Source organism: Schistocerca gregaria, chromosome 9 (genome assembly GCF_023897955.1).
Source record: "Schistocerca gregaria isolate iqSchGreg1 chromosome 9, iqSchGreg1.2, whole genome shotgun sequence".
Lineage (NCBI taxonomy): Eukaryota > Metazoa > Arthropoda > Insecta > Orthoptera > Acrididae > Schistocerca > Schistocerca gregaria.
In genome coordinates, this window is record NC_064928.1 from 175539874 (window position 1) to 175565133 (window position 25260).

A 25260-nucleotide genomic window follows, 5' to 3' on the forward strand; every position below is an offset into this window, starting at 1 on the left:
CCATACAACTGGTATAAAAGAAATTTCTCTGTTGTTAACATATTGTTTATTGCTTCTTATGTAGTGGAAGTATTAAGGCTCTCTTTTATTTCTGGTAGAGATTATTTAAAAATCCTTGAAATTACTTTTAGACCTGTTGATTGTGCCGAGTTCTATATTCTAAGAAATCCTGAATCCAATTAGAAATCTGGTTCAATAATCAGTAAGTGATCTCTGTTTGCAGAGTCCATGTTGATTTTTATAGAGGGGACTTTTGGTCTCCAAAAAGGCCACTATGCATGTATTAAACATGCAGACTGATAGCACCAATATATGTCTTAAATTGTGTGCCTATGCTCCTCTGACAATCCTTTTTGAAAATGGATGTGGTCTGCACTTTTTCCAATCTCACACCTACTTATTTCCCACAGTACATTCCGCAGTCTGGGAAGACTACATAATACTATGTGGCTGTCATTCACAGGAGTAAATGACAGGAAATGTTAAAGATGAAACACTATTACAGTAACACAGGCAGACTTATAAATATCTCTTGAAGCACTTCATATATCACAGTAATATTAAAAACATTATAGTTTTTGAACATTTTCCCTGATATATGTTACAATGAGACCCCTCTTACCTCCTGAGCCTCGTAATTTTGGGCTTGAAGACCGATGCTTCTCTCTATCCCTTCCTGCTGGTACTCTGTAGAAAAAATAATTCACCTTTAAGTATGGATCAAGAATGAGTCACAATGCAATTCATTCTTGTAACAAAAATGCTTAAGAATGAAAACTGTGACCCAAAATTCCAACGTGCTGAACAAATGTATTCTTCAACATACAGAACAACACACACACACACACACACACACACACACACACACACACACACACAAATGCTTCAGAAATTATACAAGACAGGATCTGTAACAGAAAACTATTTCACTTTACTTTTATTGTGTAATCAGTACCCAATATTAACTCGTGAGAGGGAAAAATATTTTGCTGCATCATTTTCCCTTGAGTGCCATGAATCTACAACATATCCATCTGTACATACACCTAGACAGGAGAGAAGAGGCAAGCATTCTAACAGACCTCCTGTCACTGACAACAAGAGAAAAAATAATGTTAGAAATCACATCAAAATGTTTCCAATGTACACATCACATTATAGTAAAATGCAGAATCCCAACAAGTCCTACATAACCTCTGTTAACATGATTGCTGGAATGTACCGCTTGTATTGTGAACATCTTAAAAATACAGATGAAGTCCCAGTGAAACAACATGTGTACAAAACCATTTTAAACATGGAATATAATGTTGGTTTTAAATTGCCGTCAAATGATACATGTCATATTTGTGATTCTTATAAGTCATGTAATAACACCAAAACCACAGACATCAAACTACACTTTGAGAAAGCTAAAGCTGCAAATAGTGCTCTGAAAAGTGACTCAAATCAGTAAAAACAGGATGGTAGCGACGCACTCATTTTGTGCGTGGACTTAAAACAAGCACTGCCAACACCATATATTTCGATGGAAACAGTTTTTTATAGGGGACAACTTTGGACATATAATTTCTGTATTCAACACCGTAGTGATAAGAAGGCAATGATGTGTGTCTGGTCTGAGAATGTTGCATCTAGAGGGGCTGAAGAAGTAGCCAGCTGTGTTTTAAAGGCTTTAAACATGGTGAAGGAAGAACGTCATCAAAGGCTCATCATTTATTCTTATTTCTGTATTGGACGAAATAAAAGCTATATTATCCTAGGTCTGTGGTTGTACCTCCTAGATAAAAAATGTAGATGACTCCTTGTCTGTGTCATCTATAATGAACAGTAGCGGCAAACATAACGTTACTGTTGATAAAAAGTGCAGACATCAGAAATACAATGGTGTTTAGATTAGTGAGTGGTGAACATTCTATATATTCACACAACCAGACTGAGAAACCTGTGCAAGTTAGTTTACAGAAGTACCGTGGACAATTTACAAAGCCTGTAAACTGCCAATTAGTTCCCAAGTATCCAAATGGACATCAAATTACGGCAGCAAATTTCAAGGACCCTGTAAGTGTTTCACCAATTAGGTTTGCGAGTTTAGACAAAATTCTCAAATTATTTTATCTATAGATTCTCTGTCAAGAGAATCAAAAGCCTTTTTGAAATCCACAAACATAACTAAAATGCCCTTTGAATTAAATAATTTGTGGCAAATTACTGACTTGAGATTAAATATTTGTTCTGAGCATGACCTTCCGTTCCTAAAACCACCTTTATATTCACTTAAATGACTGTCTTGTGTTGTTTCTATTCTTCTTAATAAAATCCTGGAAAATGCTTTATACACTACTGGCAGTAAAGAGATTCCTCTGTAGTTATTTACATCCTGTTTATTACCTTTTTTATGGAGTGTGTGTATCAAGGTAATTTTTCATTCCTCTGAGACTCTCTCTGTTTTCCACATTTCTTCAAAGAGTAAATTTAGCTCGTTTGCTAAATTGGGCAAAGCCCAGTTCAAAGTTCAGCTGTAATAAAATCTTCTCCAGTAGCTCTGTTGTTTTGAGGGTTTCAATTATTTCTTTAATTTCTTCTATAGTTGGTGGTAAGTCTTCCTCCAAATGATTATTAAATGCATCTGCTACTTGTGACCCATCATTTATGGCTCTTCCATTCTACTGAATAGTGATGTTATCCTATTCAAACGACTGCCATTCGGGTGTGCATCCGCCCCTGCATTGTTTCAGCAATATCTACAAACTGTTTGTGCGTCGGTCCCTACTGCAGCAAATTATCTGGACGATATTGTGATCTCTGGAAAGGCGGAAGAAGAACATTTGGCCAATCTCAGAACATTATTTCAGTCTTGCGACAAAATGGTCTTCGCTTACGGAAGGACAAATGTGTGTTTTTTGCTTGGGACTTGCCATACTTGGGCCATGTACTCAATGCCCAAGGCATACATCCCAGTCCCACGCACCTTCGTGCCATACAAGACTTACCGTCGCCACAGAATTTGAAGCAGCTACAGAGTGTGCTGGGAAAAATCAACTATTATCGTAAATATATTCCACACGCCTCTTCCATTTCAGCTCCGCTTCATCGCTTACACCGTAAGGGTGTTCCGTTCGTCTGGACGACAGAATGCAAATGCGCCTTTAGCCAGTTGAAATCGGCGTTGCTTTCCAATACTTGCCTTACGCCATTCAATCCCCAGAAGCCTCTCTTGTTGATGGTGGATGCATCGGATTTCGGGATCGGTGCTGTGCTTGTGCATGAAGATGGATCGCACGATCGCCCTATTGCCTTTGCGTCCAAATTGCTCTTGTCTGCTCAAAGAAATTATTCACAGATAGAGAAAGAAGCATTGGCTCTTGTATTTGGTGTTACAAAGTTTCATGATTTCTTGTATGGTCGTCACTTTACCACAAACCTTTGAAACGCTTTTTCATCCAACCATGCCTGTACCTCCACGTATAGCGCAGAAATTCATTCGCTGGTCTATATTCCTCTCACAGTACCGTTACGATATCTTGTATCGGACCACTGCTAAGCATGGAAACGCCGGTGCGTTGTCCCGCTTGCCTGTTGCTGAGGATAGGGCATTCGATTCCTCCGAACTTGCTTGCATGTTCATTGATGGGGAAACCGATGATGTGGTCGAGTCGTTTCAGACTGATTTTCATCGGGTAGCTACAGCCACATCTGCCGCCCCTGTCCTTGCTCTCGTTCTGTGTTTTGTTGCTACGCAATGGCCATTGTCAAAGTCACGGATCGGGGACCCGTTGGTTTACCGATTTTTTGCTCACAAGTAGAGACTTTTTGTACGACGTGGGGTTTTGCTGTTGCGTTCTGATAATGATCAGTCCAGGTTCGTGGTACCACATTTGTTACAGTCCTCTATCTTACAGCTTCTCCACCAAGGACATTGGGGTATAGTGAGAACGAAACAACTTGCTCGTCAGCACTGTACTTGGCTCGGAATCGATGCCGCGATTACGAATATGTGCTCTTCTTGCATGGTGTGTGCCGAACAACAATCAGCAGCACCGCGAAAATTCTTTGCATGGCCAAAATGGTATTCAACATCTGACGTCCGCTCTGTTTTCGCCACAGTCAAACGGTGCTGCTGAACGATTGGTCAGGACTTTCAAATCACAGATGTTGAAGTTAAAAGACTCACATTCTCGGGAGGACGCATTATTGCTCTTTTTGTCCTCGTACCGCTCTCAGCCCCGAGATGGCCGCTCGCCAGCTGAGTTGCTCCACGGTCGCCCTCATCGAACCTTGATGTCTTTGCTCCATCCGCCGCATCAGGTTCCTGTGCAGTGGCAGACACCTGCTTTTGCTCCAGGCGACGTTGTCTACTATCGCCACTATCGACGTTCACGGCGTTGGCTCGAAGGGTGCATTCTTCGCTGCCTCGGACGCGCTATGTATCTGGTTTTGGGGGCCTCTGGTGAGGTGCGTCGTCATTTCAATCAGCTGCGCCTCTGTCGTCGCATGGCATCTGCTGCTCGCAGTCTGCTTTCAGTGACGGTGCCGTCCGGTCAGCGCCCTGGGGACCCTTCTACTGTCTCACCTCAGCCCCAGGTGTTACCGACGCTGCATTCCATTTTGCCCCATGGCGACGCGCTGCCGCCGCCTGTTCTCCCGCTGGCGACGCCCACAGTGGACGCGTCGCTGCAACCGCCGGGCGCCTCCCTGGGTCACGCACCGCCGATCGCTTCCCATGACTGGTTGTCCTCCGACATGGAACTCTTGCCCGCTCTAGACCCCATGTCGTCTTCGCCTGTCGAGTGCCCCGACCCGATGGAGGTTGACCCTTCGGCCCCTCCTGTCTCTCTACAGGCACATACACCGCATGTTGGCATGCACCCTGGTGCAGGTTTTCAGGCATTTCCTCGCTCCCCGCGGTCCGAATGGCAGGGTGTGGGTGGCACAGCCTCGCCTGTTGTTAGGCTCCCTACCTCGTCGCATACTTCAACATGTGGTCCTCCCCATGGCGAGCGGAAGCCTTATTCCACAACCGTATGCCGATTTGCGGGGGAGGAATGTAGTGTCACCGCCAGACACCACACTTGCTAGGTGGTAGCCTTTAAATCGGCCGCGGTCCGGTAGTATACGTCGGACCCGCGTGTCAGCACTATCAGTGATTGCAGACCGAGCGACGCCACACGGCAGGTCTAGAGAGACTTCCTAGCTCTCGCCCCAGTTGTACAGCCGACTTTGCTAGCGATGGTTCACTGACTTCTACGCTCTCATTTGTCGAGACGATAGTTAGCCTAGCCTTCAGCTAGGTCATTTGCTACGACCTAGCAAGGCGTACTATTGATATTGTGAATCATGTACCATAAAGAGCGACGTTCTCCATGAATGGATTAAATTTAAGTATTCCACCAGCTACATCCATTTTTCTCAATTCTAATTCCCTTGTCATGTTCCAGACCTCACGCCAGTCTGCGTGAGCTAAAACGCGTGCATTTCGGCCTCCTTTACTGACACGGTTGGCTCTCCTGCCAACCACAACACTGTAACACACTATTTTATTTATCCTAACTAACTGTGCATCAGGAACAGAGAGAGCATTTGTAATAAGGCAAACAGTTGTTTTCTTACTCAGATTCAGCAAAGAAAACATTATCAATTAAGGTCCTACTGTCTTCATCCACCTGTGTTGGAAAGTTAATTACCAAGATCAAACTGCAGGACCCAAGTAAGGTTCCCATATCACTTTTTTCTATCAGAATACTTTACAAAATCAACACTGAAGTCACCATAGTCTACTAACTGCTTGCTACTGTCTGACAGATAGTATAGTAAGGACTTCAGATTCCTCATAAACAGTTCAAAATTTCACAATGGTGGTCTAGATACCGTTACAATTAAAAGTGACTTATTTTTCAGTATTAATTTATAAATGCACATTCTATGTGCTCATCACTACAAAATCTACTTGTCTCAATGTTTCTGAACTGTTCTGACTTAATATATGTAAAGACTCCTCCTTTCTGCATGAGTAAGCTGCTATAGTGTAACCATTTATGTGTAACTTATCCAACCCTGTGGTTATGCAGTGCTCAGGATGTCTACCTTTTCAGAGTTCTCTAAATATTCTTTCACATCTTTCAAAACATGGTGCTTGAATCCCCATTCTAATCTAAAAAAGGTTCCTCTCAAACACCAGCAACCTTGAGGATAGTCCTAGAAGAGAGGATATCTTGTCTTCACAGCAAAAAGTCACTCCAAACACAGCAGGAAATACATACAGGAGCACAGGAAATGGAAGCCTGTCCTCAAGAAACTAAGTTTCAGTCTCACAGGAAGAAACAGATGAACTGTCACAGATTTGGACGACCTACAAAACAATACTATTCATCACACTGTGTCAAAGTTTGAAGATTGTGGCTTCTCGGTAGTGAGAAGAATTAGAAGGTGAGCAATTATCACCTCTCAACAGATAATTCTGTTACTGACATCTGTATTTGAGATGTGAAGCAAGTCCACAGCACTTCAACAGTTAACAAGTGTGTGTGTGTGTGTGTGTGTGTGTGTGTGTGTGTGTGTGTGTGTGTGTGTGTGTGTGTGTGTTGTGCTTCTATGACATTTCCTCTGCACAACATAGCTAACAGTGGACTCAGTAATATGTAGTATGTGTTAGAACTCTGACAGAATTCTCAAATTTGTGTACACTTACAAGGAGACCATACAACAATTAGATATTTGTAATTTTTTACATTTATAGTATGTGAAATAAAGAACTGAAATATCAACTAGCTAAAGCAATTTGATGTAACTCTACAAAATTATCAAGAAAATCGACCCGGAAATTTTCCGAGCATCTTTAATCCATAATTCGTGGCCTAACTTGCAGATGGGCCACATTGCTTTATGGTATAATGTTCACCTGTGACATGACAGACAGGGTTCGATTCCCAGCTGCTGCAAATTTTCAAACACTGGTGCATGTTCTAAGAGCATTTCTGTGAAATGTTAAATACATAATGATGAAAAAAATTAATCTGTAACGTTTTTGTTAACAATTTTTTTTATAATAGAGTGACAATTAAGAATTTATATTTTGTGTGCAACATGTATTTAGAAATGAGAAGCAGTTGATTTTTTATAAAAAAATGACAATTAGATATGTGTTAATTAGCATACATTGGATGAAGTAGGCATTAGATCTAAGCAGGGAAAAGACAAGAACGGAACCTGAATCAGAACCAACCAGTACTGTGCACTACAAATTTTCTTTTTTTCCCCCATCTTTACATATTTTATGCTTCATGAAACTCCCACAGAAAACACAAAATTGTTAAAAGAAAAACTTGCTCAGCTGGGAATAGAACCTGAGCTGCCCAGATTGTAGGCAAGCTTTCTACTATAGAGCCACGTTACCCATCAACAGAATCTGTCATGAATTACTGAATTTCAAAGTTGATTTTCTCTAGGAATTTTGAGAGTTGCATCAAATTGCTTTGGCTGATTAGTTTGTTAGTTCTGAACTTCACATATCATAAATTTAAAAAAAAAATTACAAAAATCTTATTGCTGTGTGGTCTCCTTGCTAGTACTGTAACCCCATCTGTACTCGTTCAGTTCTCTTGCTACTCAGTCTACTCAAACACAAGTAAGTGGAGGTACCATATTTTGCTCGCATTTATTTAACCCTGCTGTCACACAGAGAACATTCAATCTGGCCATATAATGCACATCCGAAACTTACTCAGTTGCTGTCTATGAGTTACAATTAGAGGCAAGTTTTTCCAACATGTGGAAACAGCAACGTTCATTTGAAAACAATCTGTATAGCTACAAATAAAACATTCCCGTTGCTGTCATGTGCGAAGTACTACAATATTATTTTCTCAGTTGACAAAGAAGCAGTAACAGAGTGACTGGAAAAGTTCTCCATGTAGTGGAAAATACAACACATGTATAATTATTCATATCAGTCCAGCTGAGGGAGTGTTTAGAACAATATAAAATACTTACCTTGCCATTTTTCTGTCTTGAGACATAATTAGGCATGTCACTGCATCATCTGAAATCAGTAAAAGAACAATTATGAGTTGAGGATGACATACTGCAATAATACTACAAACCACAGGTAGCTTTACAGTTTCATACAATAGAAAATGAGCCATCTGACTGGTAAACAGTAACTTACTTCCACTTAAGCACACTTCTAGGCCTATTACACATTCATGATTTGCTTCGAAATAGGAGGCCACTAAAGTTGTTTTGTTTGTTTCTGTACGATATAATAGTAATGGTTGCATGCTCAGCCCAGGATGTGAATAACGAAGTAAATCATATCCTGGAGAGTACAGTTCTAGGTCTACAATTAACAGGCTAACTCTTAATATTGATAAAACACAGTAGCTCCATATTAAAAAAATTCCCTAGGCTAACATTCAGTTCCATCAGCGATGGATTTCTGGCACACGGTAAGCTCTTGTAGAATATACACATTCACCACCTTTTGCAGCCACAGAATGCAGTTACTGCAAGTAGCAATGAATACATTACCTTGAAACACAGTCAAAACTTGAAAATACTAGACCAAAGTGCAAAAAATTAAATAAATAATATAAGTACAGAATTCAGCACACTTATTACCACCCCTCGCATATTAGCAGTATTGGGTATGTTCCTACTCTATGACGACTCAAACTGATCATTTGAATGTGCAGTAGTCTTAAAAAATCCTTCCCTGTCCTACTGACACAGTGGTGCAACTGTTCTCACTCTGTCTCTCAAATCTACACTACTTAGGAAACTTAAGAACCTCACCTGTGCACCGTTCATTCTGCCTTTATAGTTTTGAAGGGGTGTCTCAACATTCTCAGCCAAGTGGAAGAGTTGGTTTTGACACGACATTGAAATCTGATTTGTATTTCTTACCTCATGTCTACCAAAGCTGCCTTCAATTTTCCAATTAATTTATTATAATCTGTTAAATTTCACTATATGTCTGCCGGGTCCACAAAGTGCAAAATATGACTACATAAATTTAAAGTTTGTTACTTGTTCTATTGTTTCATCATTGCTTGAAATTTTCACTCAACAGATTTTCGCTCCAGTTACAGCCACTGTCTTTGTTTTACTATCCATGATTTCCATGTTGTACATTTCAGAATGTTTCAGAGTTTTTATGCCAAGCTGTAGAATCATCTTTACTTTCCACTACTAAGGTTCAATTAAAACAACTTTGCAGCTGTGGTATCTCAGGTTTTCTCAGTGTGTCTGATTCATGATGTGTTTCCAGGTGTTACATGTAACGGGAAAACTCTTAACACCTGAATAAGACTGCTGGGATGGTTGTTGAGATATTATGCACAAAATGGAAACAACTCAGCACAACACTGGGAAGCACATGATTTACTTTTCAATTTACTTTCAGATGAGCTGAGCGGTAGAGATCAGCCAATCACAGCCTTTCTCAGTCTCTGCGTAACCATGGTGCTTAGTAGGTACATGCAGAGTCTCACAACGTGATACATGTAATATGGATTGGAAGGGGAAAAGTGGGACACAGGGTGATTCATACTAATTGCACAAACCATGTACTAGCAAGCAATACTGCCTACCCCCACCACAGAAATTTGGCAATAGCAAAGTTACATTATTCAAGTCAGTAGGTCACCACTTATAACAATGTTGACTGGAATACACTTAAATTTTGAAGGCAGTATAGGTACAATACACAGGGCAAACAGTTATTCACAACTTTTGCAGAAACCAGACTGCAGTTATAAGATTTGAGCGATACAAAAGAGAACTGGTGATTGAGAAGGAACTAAGACAGATTTGTAACCTCTCTCAGTGTTATTTAACATGTATAGTGAGTAAGTTGATAAAGAAAACTAAGGAGAAATTTAGAATGGGAAATAAAGTTCAAAGAAATAAAATCTTTTGAGGTTTGCCAATGACACTGTAATTCTGTCAGAGAGCAGTGGTCTTTGAAGAACAGATGAACCAACTGCACAGAATGTACTTGTAGTTATATTAAATCTGCTAATGTTGAAAAATTAGGTCTGGAAATGAAGCAGTAGAAGTAGTAAATGAGTTTTGTTTTTTGGGAGGGAAAAAAGACAACATAAAAAGCAGAGTGGTTATAGCACAAAAAGTGTTACTGAAACAGGAGGAATTGGTTAACATCTAATACAATTTTAGATGTTCAGAAGTATTTTTTGAAGGTATTCATCTGTACGGAATTAAAATGTGGATGATAAGCTATTCAGGTGTGAAGAGAATATAAGGTTTCAAAATGTGGTGCTATAGAAAATCTTGACGATTAGTTGGGCAAAACAGTTAATTAAAATGGGACAAAAGAAATTTGTGGCACAATAGGACTAAAAGAAGAGATTCTTTGACAGAAAACATCCTGAGGCATCGAAGAATGGTTGATTTGGCAATGAAGGGAAAAGTGAGAGGTAAAAATAGTGCTGGGAGACCTAGACACGAATGTGGACAGCTGGTTCAAACAGGTGTCAGCTGCAGTAGCTATGCAGAGGACACCCAAAGCAAACATCTTCAGACTGAAGACCACAACACCAAAACAGGTAATCTGTGGGATAATATTTTCAAACTGAAAGAATATTTTTAGTCTGGAAGTCAGCCATTAAGGTCATATGTGGTGTCAATTGACACACACTTCCCACTAATTCACAACCTGTAGATTCTTACACTGGCATCACAGCACATTTGCTCCCTTGTGCCATTTGTGTTCACGAATTCACCTTATTTAAGCAAATCCAAGTCAAAGGAGTAATCTTCATAGTGCCAGTACATATTAACCACTGTTTAAAAAATCGTGCAATCCTCTGCAGCGTACATTTCAAACTGGCTTACGCAAAGTGGAGGCTGTCTTGACAAACCAGAAGTTTTAAAACCCTTTTCACACAGAATATACTGTGAACCACAGACACAGGAAAAAAGGCACATTCTATATCACCAGATGTCTGAAAAGCATTAGACATGCATACTATTTGTCAAAAGTTTCCACTAGCCAGTCTAATTTATGGTTTTGTGGTTAAAACAGGAATTTTGTTTATAATATTCTATCGTATCCCCATTCTGATAATAAAACAATAAGCATATAAAGACGAAGCACCTCTGTTGCATATTCGACTGGTTGTTCGACCACAAAGACACTGATGTGTATCCACAACAAAACTGATGTGCCTTTACCTAAGATGGTTCCATTCGAGTAGATCTCATTTCTTCAGCCTGCAGCGTAGCAATCGATTCACATTAGTTTACAGTACAATGTGTGCATCAGTTCATATGTGTAAAGAGTAAATGTCAAGAGGCCTCGTACTGCACCTGAAATTCACAAGAAGAGCTGGTAGCTCCAATTTCAGTCTCAATAGTGCAATGCTGTCACCATGAACAACGTTTAAAGCAGTGTACAGTAACAAAAAATCCTTTATTATGCAAACAGAGTAACATGAAAGGATTGCAATGGGCACAGCAACATAAAACTTGGAGTATGCAGCAATGGTACAAGGTGTTATTCATGGATGAATCTAAGTCTGAGGTATTTGAAAGGCATGTCGAATGTTTGTTCATTGACTTTGTGGTGAACGTATAAAGAGTAGTGTGTGGCGTCAATGGTGAAGTGTGGTGGAGGGTTGGTCATGGTGTGGGGATAACATGGCTGATAAAGTCCGTAGTCTAATGAGAATTATGTAACCTTAAAGAAGAAAAGACATCACGGGGTACTGATCAACAATGCAGTTCCACTTAGCAATAGTGTTATTACTTGTGCGTTATTATGCAGCAGGACAGCAATACCAAACATGCTTCTAAATTGTGCAGAGGGTATGTCAGTAGAAAAGACAAATGTAGGGAACTAAAGAATATGATTTGGTGAAGTCAGTCACTTGACTTGATCCCATTTAACTCTTAAGGGATGCACTTGATGGGGAGATGAGAAAACAGAGGTCATTTTATGTTGAAGGTCTGTGGGATAATTTACAGATGCATTGGGCTCCAATATCTGCAAAAACACTACAAAATCTTATCTCCAGAATGACAACAGTTTGTGCAGCTGTTCTGGGGGGGGGGGGGGGGGGGGAGGATGGATGCTTGGAAGTGATTAAAATATAAACCACTACTTAATGATAGAGAGAGAAAATATTTATTTTGTTGGTCTATTTAGTGCTTATGACAAGTTTGTACATTGAAACAAAGTATATAGCTTTTCTTATGGTGACAGAAAACTTTTGTCAGGTAGTGTACTACACTGTAGACTGTTAAAATGTTGAGTCATATGGAATAGTTTCTTAAATATGTGGTCTGATCACACAATCTTTGAACAATACAAGCCAGTGTGCAGCCCTGGATAGAAAATGTTCATCAGAGACAAAGGTAATGTCAGAAGTGTCCTTGGTAGGTATTCTCCATGTCCAAATAGATCTGACAGATAGTACAGCCAGCAATCTGACATTCTTTGATGACACTGGTGTGTATGAGAAAAGTGCACGGCCTTTCAGGACTTGGACAAAATTTCTGTTTTATGCAATGAATGGCAGCTTCCCATAAATCTGATTAGTTGGTTTAATGATTAAAGGGATCAAACTATGAGGTAATCTGTCCCTCCTACCTGGAACAGACAAGTCAACAAAATTACACAGCAAAGAAGGGCCTAGTGCATGGAACCCAATAAAGAAAACTCCAGGTCTACCAAATGTCAAAGCCTAGAGAAAAAAACAAGGGAGAATAAAAGGGGAAGGAAGAAAGGTGCCTCGTTCATGGAGCTGCAGAGGTCTTCCAAAGGGGACATACCCCATCACTAACTAGAGGTACCCCAACCAACAATACTCAGAAAAGAGTAGTGAAATGAACAGGGTGAGAGAAGCATAGGAAAACACGGGAAACACCAAGTGAAACAGAACACACGAGAAGGAGGAAGAAGAGCAAAAGAGCCAATAGGGTGAGGGCTGACACACACCACCGAGCCCAGATAACCACTGCCCAAATTGGGCAGTGGGGGCAACAGGACATCCTACCAACCCCTCAATGGGCCAACAAGGCTTAAGTGGCCTCCCTTAGAGAGTGACATAAACTTTTTACAAGAACAAGCTGTAAAACCAGGTGAACCACTGAGGCATCTTCCATCAACAGCAGAGATAGCGAGTCAGGAAGATTACGAGCCCACTGCAGGGTGCCTAGATCAGGACGGTCCAGCAAAATGTGGACCATTGTCAAAGGGACAGTATGACAACGGGGCGGGTCCTTGTGATCGAGCAGATGACCATGAGTCAGCCAAGTATGCACAACGTGGAGCTGGCACAGGACGATGAGAGTCCTTGTGAGATGCCGGCATGGAAGCTCTCCATAAATTCATGGTCTCCTTTGTCACCCATAATTTGCTCAACAAAGTAAGGGTGTGCCATTCCGTATTCCAGATCCTTGGAACTTGACAATGTAATACCAACTGATGGTCCGATTCCGGAATACTGATATCAAGAGGCAACTTGCTAGTAGCCAATTTGGCAATCCTTTCATTTCCTGGGATCCCAACGAGACCTGGTGTCCAGACAAAGACCACTGGGCATCCACATAGTATAAGGGCAAAAAAGGGAACCCTGCATAGTCCTGACCAAGAGATGGTAAAGGCAACATTGGTCAAGACATTGTAAACCATTCAAAGAGACATGGCAGATGAGGAAGAACTCACAAGTTGAAGGAATAGATATGCTCAAGAAGCAACATAAATGGCTACCAGCTACACAGTGAAAACACTGCAGCCATCTGGCAAGGAGGGGTGTTTATTACACAGTGCATGAACAAAAGCAAAGCCAGTATGATTGGCAACAATAAACCATCAGTATAGACTACTTCTGAACCTCAAAACATGCTGAGAATGGAGAATTGGTGGCAGAGGGACTCAGGATGAGCCGAGTCTTTCAGACCTTGTGACTGAACTGTGAATGAGAGATGCAACACAGAGTTGTATGTGAACAATTCCAAAGAAGTGGTAGAAGAGAAAGCTGGGGTTCAGAAAAAGTGGACCAGAAGCAGATGGTGTTCGTAACCCCAGACACAGGCTAGCATTGTGAGAGGTGGATCTCCTTATCTGGAAAGAGGAGACGATAGCTAGGTACTCCGGGGAGCAGTGGACACATATGCATAAGTGATCAACTGTTCGTGGTGCAGAACCCACAATGGTTGAACCCCTACCTCCACTAGAAGGCCGGCCACTGGGTTAGTCCAAAAGGCACAAGTTGCCAGTCATACCCCACAATGGTGTATCAGGTCCAGCATCTGTAACATAGAAGGTGGCACAGAGCTGTATACAAGACTCCTGTAACTTGGATGGGACTTGGCAGATGGCATGTAGAGGTGTATCAGAGTAGAACAATCTGCGCCCCATCTGGTGTTGCTGAGGCTTTGAAAAGCATAGAGGTTTGACCAACGTGTCAATTTTTGTTAACGATGATGGGGAAGCCATGCAACTGGGCATCAGGGACCAGTCCCAAAAATAATGAGAATTCGCCCTTTCAGGGCCTTAGAGGTACAGATCTAGATGGGTTTGGACTGCAGCACTGACAGGAATGCAGCCATAATATTGGCAGCCAAAAAATGGAAGCCATGAGTGAGAGCCCAAGACTGCACACAGTATATTTGACATTGCAGTCTGTGTTCAGCAACACTCATTACAGATGAACAAAAAGTAAATGCAGAAGTCATCAGTATACAAAGAGGGTGACACTGTAGGTTCTGCAGTTGCCACCAGACAATTGATAGCAACAAAACAGAGTAGGACATTCAAAACAGAACCCTGCTGAACTTCATTCTATTGCAGATGGGAGGTGCTAAGTGATCTGCCAACCTGTACCTGAAAAGTGTGACATGAAAGAATAAAAATCAAGAATGGGCCACAGAGGTTTCACTCATGTACAGGTGGGAAGGATGTGGTGGTGGTGTGTGGTATAAGCTTTATGAAGACTGCAGAAGACTGCAACAAGATACTAAAACCAGGCAAAATCCATTCAGATAGCAGACTCCATGTGGCTAAATTATCTGCAGTAAATGGCCTCAGCAAAAACCACCATGAGTTCAAGCCAAAAGGTCCCAAGATTCAAAGACAGTTTCAAGTAACTTGAAGAGGACATTTATTAAACTGATCAGATGATAGCTGTTCATCTGAAGAGGTGGTTTACTGGATTTAAAAACTGGAATAATACACTTTCTTCCCTCTGGGAAGGCAATTTCCCCTCACTCCAGAGTTGGTTAAGAAGGGCAAGTATATGACATCGGCTAACCACTGGTAAGTGTTGAAGCACTTGGTTTTGCACCCAACCCGGTCCAGGAGCTATGTTGGGGAAGAGAGCAAGGATGCTGCTGAATTCCCACTTGCTAAATGGGGTGTTATAAGGCTCCACGTGGGATGGAACAAAAGATAATGGGAGTCATTTCAGTTAGTGTTTAAAAAGACGTAATGCAGACAGACAGTAAATGACACTGAGGCATGGGTGAAATGCCACAAAATGCATAACGATTGGGTCTGAGCTGGTGGTGATAACACTATTCAGAGAAATTCCCGGGACACCAGTAGGAATATGGCAAACCAAAAATGTACCTGATCTCTGTCTATACATCATCAAAGAGCAAGTGTGCGGCCCTGTGCCGGCAACATACTGTTCCAACAAAGTTATTAGTGGCATTTAAGAAAATAATGAGCCTGAGCATGAGATCATTTAAAGGCTAGGGGTCGGTCGAGAGGTGGATGCCATTTCTAGCATTGGAGGGCACAACAGCAGTCTTTAATAACTGCAGTAATTTTGGGTGTAAACCAAGGGACAGTCTTCCGCCGAGGAAGAAGGACTTGTTGAAGCAGCTGCCAAAAGGATGGCGATGGTCATACCCTGTACGGACTTATCAGTGCTGTCGTATGGTGGAGCTGTGGAGATGGCAGCCAAGGAAAAGGCATCCCAATCATAATGTCACGAACTCCCCACTGAATGGAGGGGAGGAATCCAGGGCTACAGATTGAAAGATCAATGGCTGAGAAAGTGCCGCATACCACACTAATGTGTGTGGTGGTTCCAGTGTTGAGGAGGTTATGGGCATTAAAATCCCCAAGAAGAAGGAAGGGAGGCAGCTGTCGAAGGAGGGCAAGAGGAGCAGGAAGCATAGGCCAGTCTGGGGAGAGATAAAGATTACATATCATTACTGCAGAGTCTAAATGGATCTGAATGGCCACTGCTTCCAAAGTAGTATGAAGAGGAACCCACTAACTAACAATGTTCAACTCAAAGTAACAGGATTCTTGTCCTGGAGACGCCAAGAATGGGGATTTGTAGAGGGAGCCCAGTCCCTCGCTGAGAAGAAGGGTCAGCTTCATGAGGGGAGGGAACAGGAACTTCCAGGGAGGAGGAAAGAGGAGGGATAGGAAGGAGGTAAGGAGGAAAGGACACAACTGAAGCAAAGGTAGATGTTAAAGATACTGGGTGGAGACAGTCGAATTTCTGCCAGGCCTCAGAGTGGAATAGTTGTTCGAGAGTTTTGAATTGCTGAATAGTTCACACACTTGGGCAGTGGGGTGCAAGGAATCTCCACACGGAGAGGGCAGCTGCAATCACTACAATAAATATAATTCACATCACATCACGAAGACGTGACCAAAACTGAGACACTGGAAACAGCACATGGGAGGCGCTTCGTGTCCCAATGAGAAACCATTGGCTTTTCAGAAAGGGCTTGGCAAGATGGTCATTGCTGGGAGTTCTGATGCCCCCAAAAAATGGTTAACTACTCCTAGTCATACACGAGGCAGTGACAGCTCAGGTACCACAAATGTGACTCCTGTGTTGTCAAGGGGCTCAGGCAGTTGGGTACATAATAGCCCCAACACACAGACTGCTGCGCTGGTGACCTACCTGGTCCCAAATGCCGACACTATGGAAACAACTCAGAAATGGAGGTCAATCCCCAGAGGACCAGAAAAAGCTGAATAAAAGGGGGAGAGTGGAGATACAAAACAAGACCATAAAGAAATCATGGAACTGAAGGAATAGGTGGGTCATCATAAAGGAAAACACTGATTAGAAAGATGGGACACAGGAGGAGGATGAGCCAGGGTGGGAAGAAGTGGGTATGAGGAGGGGAATTCAGTCCGACAGAGAAGAGAGGCTGAAACAGCTTGGGGCCCCGTGCACACCATAAACATACCCTCAAAAGAGCTGTGAACCTCCTAGAGGACGAGTAAATTGTGTTCAGAGTCCATGTCTGTCACTGGAAATGTCTTAAAATTTAAAATCTGATTCTGAAATCTCCGTCTTACCACTATATAATCATTCAAGTATCTTCCACGTATGTAGCCTTCTTTCATTAATCTTAAATGAACTGTTGGCAATGATTAAATTATGCTCTGCGCAAAATTTTACCAGGCGACTTCTTCTTTCTTTCCTTTCCCAAAATTTTACCAGGCAACTTCCTCTTTCCTTTCCCACAGTTCACTACGCTGTTCATAGTAGCTTACCTGCATTCCTAATTTCTTATTCGTTATTAAACTACTCCTGCTTTACCCTATTTCATTTTGTATTTATAATCCTGTTTTCACCTGACCATGAGTCCTGTTCCTCCTGCCATCAAACTTCACAAATACCCACTATATCTACCCTTTCCAGTTCTGTTTTTAAATTTTCTAACGTACCTAACTGATTAAGGGATCTAACATTCCATGCTTCGATCAGCACAATGCAAGTTTAGTTTGCTTTGAGTAGTCCCACCCGGAAATCCGAATTGGGGACTATTTTACCAGTGAAATATTTTACCTAAGAGGATGCCATCATCATTTAACCATAGAGCACAGCTGCATGGCTTCAGGAAAAATTATGACTGTAGTTTCCCCTTGCTTTCAGTAGTTCATAGTACCAGCACAACATGGCTGGTTTGGTTGATGTTACTAGATCAGATCAGTCAATAATCTAGACAGATGCCCCTAGAACAAATGAAAAGACTGCTGCCCCTCTTCAGGGACCACACATTTGCCTGGCCTCGCAACAAATATCCCACTGTTGTGATTGCACCTATGGTACAGCTATCTGTATTGCTAAGGCACGTAAACAGATTTAGCCATAGCATAGCTTCTTGTTAATATTAGAACAACATTTAATTCACTTTTTGCTATAGAATCTAAAGCTCTAAGGTAAATTCAGAAAACTTACAGCCAATGGACAAGTCTCTGATGTTTTGATGCATACTATGTAACTCAAACAAACAATGGAAAATCTAGGATGGAATAAAAATATTACGAAAAGAATAGATCACTACTCACTGTATAGAAAAAATGCTGAGTTGTAGACAGGCACAATGTGAAGGCTGGGACACATTTTAGCTTTAACTTAAATGTCTTCTTCTGAAGTAGAAAACACACATACATTAAAGATCCATACAACCACATTGTGTACACACATGCCCACTATATCTGGCTGTTTTGGCCGGACTGATTTGGAATCGTGCATGACTGGAGCAGCAATCTGGTGATGGGGTTAAGCAGGGGGGCACGGTGCAGGTAGCAGGGAAGGTATATAGGCAGGGTGGCGTGGGGGAATGTACAGAACTGCCTGTGGGAGTGTGCAGCAAGATGGTGAGAACAGGGTAGGGCTACTAGGTGCAGTCGGGGGTTCTGTGGAACAGGGATGAGGAGAAGATAAGTACAGAAGGGGATGCTCCAGATTGTGCAGGCTGCGAAGTAGTCACTGCATTGAAGCACATTACACCAGACAGCAAGTAGGTGGTCCAGCTGTCTCTTAGCCACAGTCTGTCTGTGGCCATTCATGCGAACAGACAGATTGTTTGTTGTCATGGTTGCAGTTTAGTTTGTAGGTCAATGATTACTTTCACAGGTAGCCCCGCCCTTTGATGGAATAGGAGATGCTTATGACTGGTCAGGAGTAGGTGGTGGTAGGAGGATGTATGGGACAGGTCTCGCATCAAGATCTGTTGCAGGGAGATGAGGCAAGGGGTTGAGGGCATGGGTGGAGTACGGGTATTCCATTACCCAGTAAACCTATGCAATATCCTCACCCATATCTACAGCACCTCTGTTCCTAACTCATTGCCTCATGGCTCATATGCCTGCAAAAGACCAAGATGCAAGATCTGTCCCATACATCCTCCCACCACCTCCGGTCACTAGCATCATCTATCCCTATGAAAGCAGCGAGTTACCAACTACGCTGCAAACACTGTGCAGCTTTCTATGTGGGCATGATGAGTACAAGCTGCCTGTCCACATGAATGGTCACTGATGAAGTGTGGCCTAGAGACAGCTGGACTACCCAGTTGTGGAACATGCTACTTAATACAATGTGGTTCACTCCAATGACTGCTTCATAGCCTGCTCCATCTGGATCCTTACTACCAACACCAGCTTTTCTGAATTGCACAGGTTGGAATTCTTCCTGCAATATATTCTATGTTTTTGTAACTGTCCTGGCCTCAACCTTCACTAGTCCCACTTACCTATCCCCCTCCTTGCTTCCATTCCTGCACAGCCTTCTAGTTGACAAATATAGCCCTAATCCTCTTCTCTTCTCTCCTTTTCTGCTCCCCTCGAACCCCCCCCCCCCCTTCCCCACTGGGCCCCACCACCAAACCTCAAGACTGCACCTAGCAGCCCTACAGTGGCCCTGCTCACTCCCACGAGCAGCTCCACCCTGCTATTCCCCCTCCCTCACCCCATGCTGCCTCCTTACCCCCACCACCAGATTGCTACATTCATTAGGAACGGTTATGACTCAGTCTGGCCGCAGCTGCTAGAGACAGTGATTATGCATGTCGTGTCTGCTGTGCTTGTATGGTTTTTTTTTTTTCCCCCCACAGAAGGCCTTTTGACCAAAAGCTAAAACATATGGCAGTCTTTTTGTTGTGCCTGCCTGTGACTCAGTGTTTCTTTATATGGTGAGTAGCAATCTACCCTTTTCACTATAATGTTATGCAAATAAATCACACATATAAGTTCAAGGAGGTTCAACTACATAACTCTGACCTTACCTACTTGATCCTAACCTATACAAGCTGCTGACAAACTGCCCTCATTCAGTCACCTTATAGAAAGTACTGCCAACATTTTTTACCTCTTGTTCAGTATCAACCATTTCCAATTTCTGAGTATTGTAGCTACATTGTTCCTCACACCAAAGTGGTCTATGACTATCTGAGCTATCTGTGTTGGTGTATGCCCACTGTCCACTGTTACCTTGGTTGATGTTATACTCACACGTATGAGTGGCCAAGTAAGTGGTCCTGACAGTCGGGATACCAGTTACTTTGGAATAAGGCTGGGCATCTCGGACATATTCTGAGTCGTGGTCACCTTTGTGCTCATATGGCAAAGACTACCAAATCCACCGGTTAGTCCCTCAACCGTTAGGGGTAAAACTCAATGGGACTTGGGGCAAGTAAGGCTACGAACCTGCTTCCCTGGTACTTTAAATATGATGCTGGCAACAATCAGAGCAAAATGCCTCAGACCTTTGGAGGTGACGGAGTCCCACCTCTAACTGACAAACCAGGGACTCCTCAGATACGACTTAGCAAACAAATGGTAATGAGATGGGGAGCTATTAATATCAATGGGGGCTACTCTGGGAAAAAGGTAGAGCGGGCAGAGGCTGCAAGTAAGATGGGGCTGGACATTTTAGCTGTTAGTGACATTCGGGTAAGGGGTGAGAAAGAAGAGGAAGTGGGAGAATACAAGGTCTACCTGTCAGGAGCCAAAGCAGGAATAGCACAATGGGGTGTAGGGCTTTACATCAGGAAAGAAATGGAACCCAGCGTAGTTGCAATAAGGTATGTAAACAAACGACTGATGTGGATAGATTTGAAGTGTCTAGCAAGAAAATTAGGATTGTGTCAGTATATTCGAATTGTGAAGGGACAGATCAAGATAAGATGGATAGTTTTTATGAGGCACTCAGTGATGTAGTTGTTAGGGAAAAGGACAAGGACAGTGTTCTGCTCATGGGTGATTTTAACGCCAGGATTGGAAATCGAACAGAAGGGTATGAAAAGGTTATGGGTAAATTTGGAGATAATATGGAGGCCAACAGGAACGGGAAACAACTCTTGGATTTCTGTGCCAGTATGGGCTTGGTAATCACAAACTCCTTTTTTTTTTAAACATATGAACATTCACCGGTATACTTGGGAAGGCAGGGGAACCAGATCTGTCATTGACTATATAATAACAGACCAAGAATACAGGAAGGCTGTGAGGAACACACGTGTATTCAGGGGATTCTATGACGACACTGATCATTATTTAATCTGCAGTGAAATTGGGATTGTGAGGCCGAAAGTGCAGGAGGTCAGGTCCATATGTAGCAGGATAAGAGTGGAGAAACTTCAGGATAAGGAAATCAGGCACAAGTACATGACAGCAATTTCAGAAAGGTACCAGTTAGTTGAATGTAGTCAATTACAGTCATTGGAAAAGGAATGGACAAGGTACAGGGACACAGTACTAGAAGTGGCTAAAGAATGCCTTGGAACAGTAGTGTGTAAAAGTAGGATGAAGCAAACAGCTTGGTGGAGTGACACAGTCAAAGCAGCTTGCAAAAGGAAAAAGAAGGCATATCAAAAATGGCTACATACTAGAACTCAGGTAGACAGAGAAAGTTATGTTGAAGAAAGAAACAAAGCCAAACAGATAATTGCAGCATCCAAGAAGATATCTTGGAAAGGCTTTGGAAACAAGTTGGAGACTATGGGTCAAGCTGCTGGAAAACCATTCTGGAGAGTAATTAGCAGTCTTCAAATGATAGGTATGAAGGAATTGACAAGTATTTTGGACAGGTCAGGAAAACTTCTGGTGAATCCTGTGGATGCCTTGGGCAGATGGAGGGAATATTTTGAAGAGTTGCTCAATGTAGGTGAAAATACAATCAGTAATGTTTCAGATTTCGAGGTAGAATGGGACGGGAATGATGATGGAAATAGGATCACATTTGAGGAAGTGGAGGAAATGGTCAATAGATTGCAGTGCAATAAAGCAGCTGGGGTGGATGAAATTAAGTCGGAACTCATCATAAACAGTGGAATGTCAGGTCTTAAATGATTACACAGGACAATTGAAATGGCCTGGGAGTCGGGACAGGTTCCATCAGACTGGACAAAAGCAGTAATCACACCAGTCTTTAAACATGGAAACAGAAAAGATTGTAACAACTACAGAGGTACCTCTTTAATCAGCGTTGTGGGTAAAATCTTCTCAGGTACTGTTGAAAGGAAAGTGCGAGTATTAGTTGAGGACCAATTGGATGAAAATCAGTGTTGGTTTAGGCCTCTTAGAGGTTGTCAGGGTCAGATCTTTAGCTTGCGGCAAATAATGGAGAAGTGTTATGAGTGGAACAGGGAATTGTATCTATGCTTTATAGATCTAGAAAAGGCGTATGACCGGTTTCCTAGGAGGAAGTTATTGTCTGTTCTACGAGATTATGGAATAGGAGGCAAACTTTTGCAAGCAATTAAAGGTCTTTACATGGATAGTCAGGCAGCAGTTAGAGTTGACAGTTAATTGAGTTCATGGTTCAGAGTAGTCTCAGGGGTAAGACAAGGCTGCACCCTGTCTCCACTGTTGTTCATATTATTTATGGATCATATGTTGAAAACAATAGACTGGCTGGGTGAGATTAAGATATGTGAACACAAAATAATCAGTCTTGCATATGCGGATGACTTAGTTGTGATGGCAGATACGATTGAAAGTTTGCAAAGTAATATTTCAGAGCTAGATCAGAAATGTAAGGACTATGGTATTAAGATTAGCATCTCCAAAACGAAACTAATGTCAGTGGGAAAGAAATATAAATGGATTGAGTGCCAAATAGGAGGAACAAAGTTAGAACAGGTGGACGGTTTCAAGTACTTAGGATGCATATTCACACAGGATGGCAACATAGTGAAAAAACTGGAAGCAAGGTGTAGCAAAACTAATGCAGTGAGCGCTCAGCTACAATCTACTCTCTTCTGCAAGAAGGAAGTCAGTACCAAGACTAAGCTATCTGTGCACCGTTCAATCTTTCGACCAACTTTGTTGTATGGGAGCAAAAGCTGTGTGGATTCAGGTTACCTTATCAACAAGGTTGAGGTTACGGATATGAAAGTACCTAGGATGATTGCAGGTACTAGTAGATGGGAACAATGGCAGGAGGGTGTCCACAATGAGGAAATCAAAGAAAAACTGGGAATGAACTCTATAGATGTAGCAGTCAGGCTTAGATGGTGGGGTCATGTTACACGCATGGGAGAAGCAAGGTAACCCAAGAGACTCATGGGTTCAGCAGTAGAGGGTAGGAGGAGTCGGGGCAGACCAAGGAGAAGGTACCTGGATTTGGTTAAGAATGATTTTGAAGTAATAGGTTTAACATCAGAAGAGGCACCTATGTTAGCACTGAATAGGGGATCATCGAAGAATTTTATAAGGGGGCTATGCTCCAGGCTGAACGCTGAAAGGCATAATCAGTCTTAAATGATGATGACTAAGATAAACTATTCAATTCCACTTCATTTCACCAACAATTATATCTATGTTTCTCACTGTAGTTCCCAAGCATTTCCGCAACACACTACATTATATTTGAAATGGACTTTTACAATTTTAGAGCGTTCAGTACCTCGAAAGTAAAATACAAAGACTGTACGAAAATTTTGTAGTGTGAACCGCAGTCATTGAAAACTGCGACAGAATACAAAAGGTAAAGGAGTTCATGATTCATTTGTTTCATCGTTGTTATGCTTTTACACAGTAGATTGCCTTCTTTACTATTGTCAGGCCTTCTTCTGACCACTTAAATATTCGATACAGTAAACAGCAGTTAACCGATTCGTTTGAAAAATTGATTCAACACCGGCGAATCAACGAGAAAACTTACGTTTTCTGAAAGCTTCAACACTCGCCTGAATTCAAGCATTTGTGGATTAAGGCAGACCAAAACTTATCACCACTCGTTTTCCCACAACATGAATTTTACGCCACTTATAAACAATATGATCATCTATATCAAAACAACACGATGATCTTTGGTTACGGCCCATCAATACGTAACAATCTGTCTGCGCAAGTCTTTATGCGCAAAGCATCTGCGCAAATAGATCGTTACGTGTGCATGACGGAGTATGTATTTCTACTCTATGGTGTGAATAAGCGACTCGTGCGCGTAGAAAGTGTGCACAAACGTAGAAGTTGACGTCAGGAGTTTGAGCGAAATTGCACAAATTTGTGGATGCAAATCACATGTGCGCATACAAGGCGAAGCGTGTAGACAGGAAATCGTCGCAAAACTGTTTGAGCCAGCAGTTTATTCAGTCTAGTGCTTCTCGTCTGTTTCTGCTAAATGAATTTTGAAATGGCAGATACACGTCAGAGTTCATTGCCGAATTTAACTAAATACGTAAACTTGTGTAACAGTGTAGGGGGAAAAAGTGGCGGTAAGTCCTATACGTTGCGGTTTAGAGGAGAATTGCAAAACTGACGTAAACCATCCCGTGAAAGACTATTAACAACATTTCAAGAAGAAGATTTAAACGATTACTCTAGGGACACACTATAACCCCCTACTTATCGCTCACACAGAGATCGTGAGGATAAGATTAGAATAATTACTGCATGCACAGAGACATTCAAATAATCATTCTTCCCACGCTCCATACGTGAATGGAACTGTAAGTCCTAATAACTGGTACAGTGGGACGTACCCTCTGCCATGCACCTCACGGTGGTTTGCAGAGTATAGATGTAGATAAAGATGTAAAATTCACTACCGTAATACTAGAAGCGAGACTCTCCAGATATGTTATGAATAACCATCTGGAGTTCAGAATGAAGTCTGATCCACAAATCTTTAACAGGTTGGTAGTAGCCTTCAGGCAAGACAGTGAAAATTCCAACTCCAACTTAACTACAGCCCTTTGACAACAAACATTATTTTTTTAAGAATATACTATGTTTCAACCGAGTTTAAAACCGTAAAAATATTACATGTATCTCGTACACTTGAAAAACAATACTTCGTCTAAATCTCCATCTACAATATGTGAACAACCATGAAGTGCATGGCAGAGGGTACGTCCCACAGTACCAGTTATTAGGGTTTCCTCTCCCATTCCATTCACATATGGGACGAGGGAAGAATGTTTATTTAAATGTCTCTGTTCGTGCTGTGATTAAACTTATCCTCCTGATCTCTATGGGAGCGATCTGTAGGGCGTTAAAGGATATTCTTAGAGTCGACATTTAAAGCC

General features: G+C 41.9%; 1 protein-coding gene across 3 annotated transcripts in view; it reads right to left on the reverse strand.

The window, feature by feature from the left end:
- The window catches only part of LOC126292098 (uncharacterized), a 28394-nt gene extending 4341 nt beyond the window's left edge, over positions 1–24053 (reverse strand). Inside the window, exons 1-4 of one of the 3 annotated variants that reach the window (XM_049985922.1) lie at positions 23892–24053; positions 14188–14271; positions 7990–8038; positions 623–687 (exon numbers count right to left, since the gene is read on the reverse strand). In XM_049985922.1, the coding sequence (XP_049841879.1) occupies positions 623–687; positions 7990–8015 (91 nt within the window). In that variant the 5' untranslated portion in view covers positions 8016–8038; positions 14188–14271; positions 23892–24053. Of the gene's footprint in view, positions 1–622; positions 688–7989; positions 8039–14187; positions 14272–18289; positions 18366–23891 lie in introns of those variants that run through there. The other 2 variants (XM_049985923.1, XM_049985921.1) reach the window with 2 other exon arrangements.
- Between the last annotated feature and the right edge of the window lie 1207 nt (positions 24054–25260).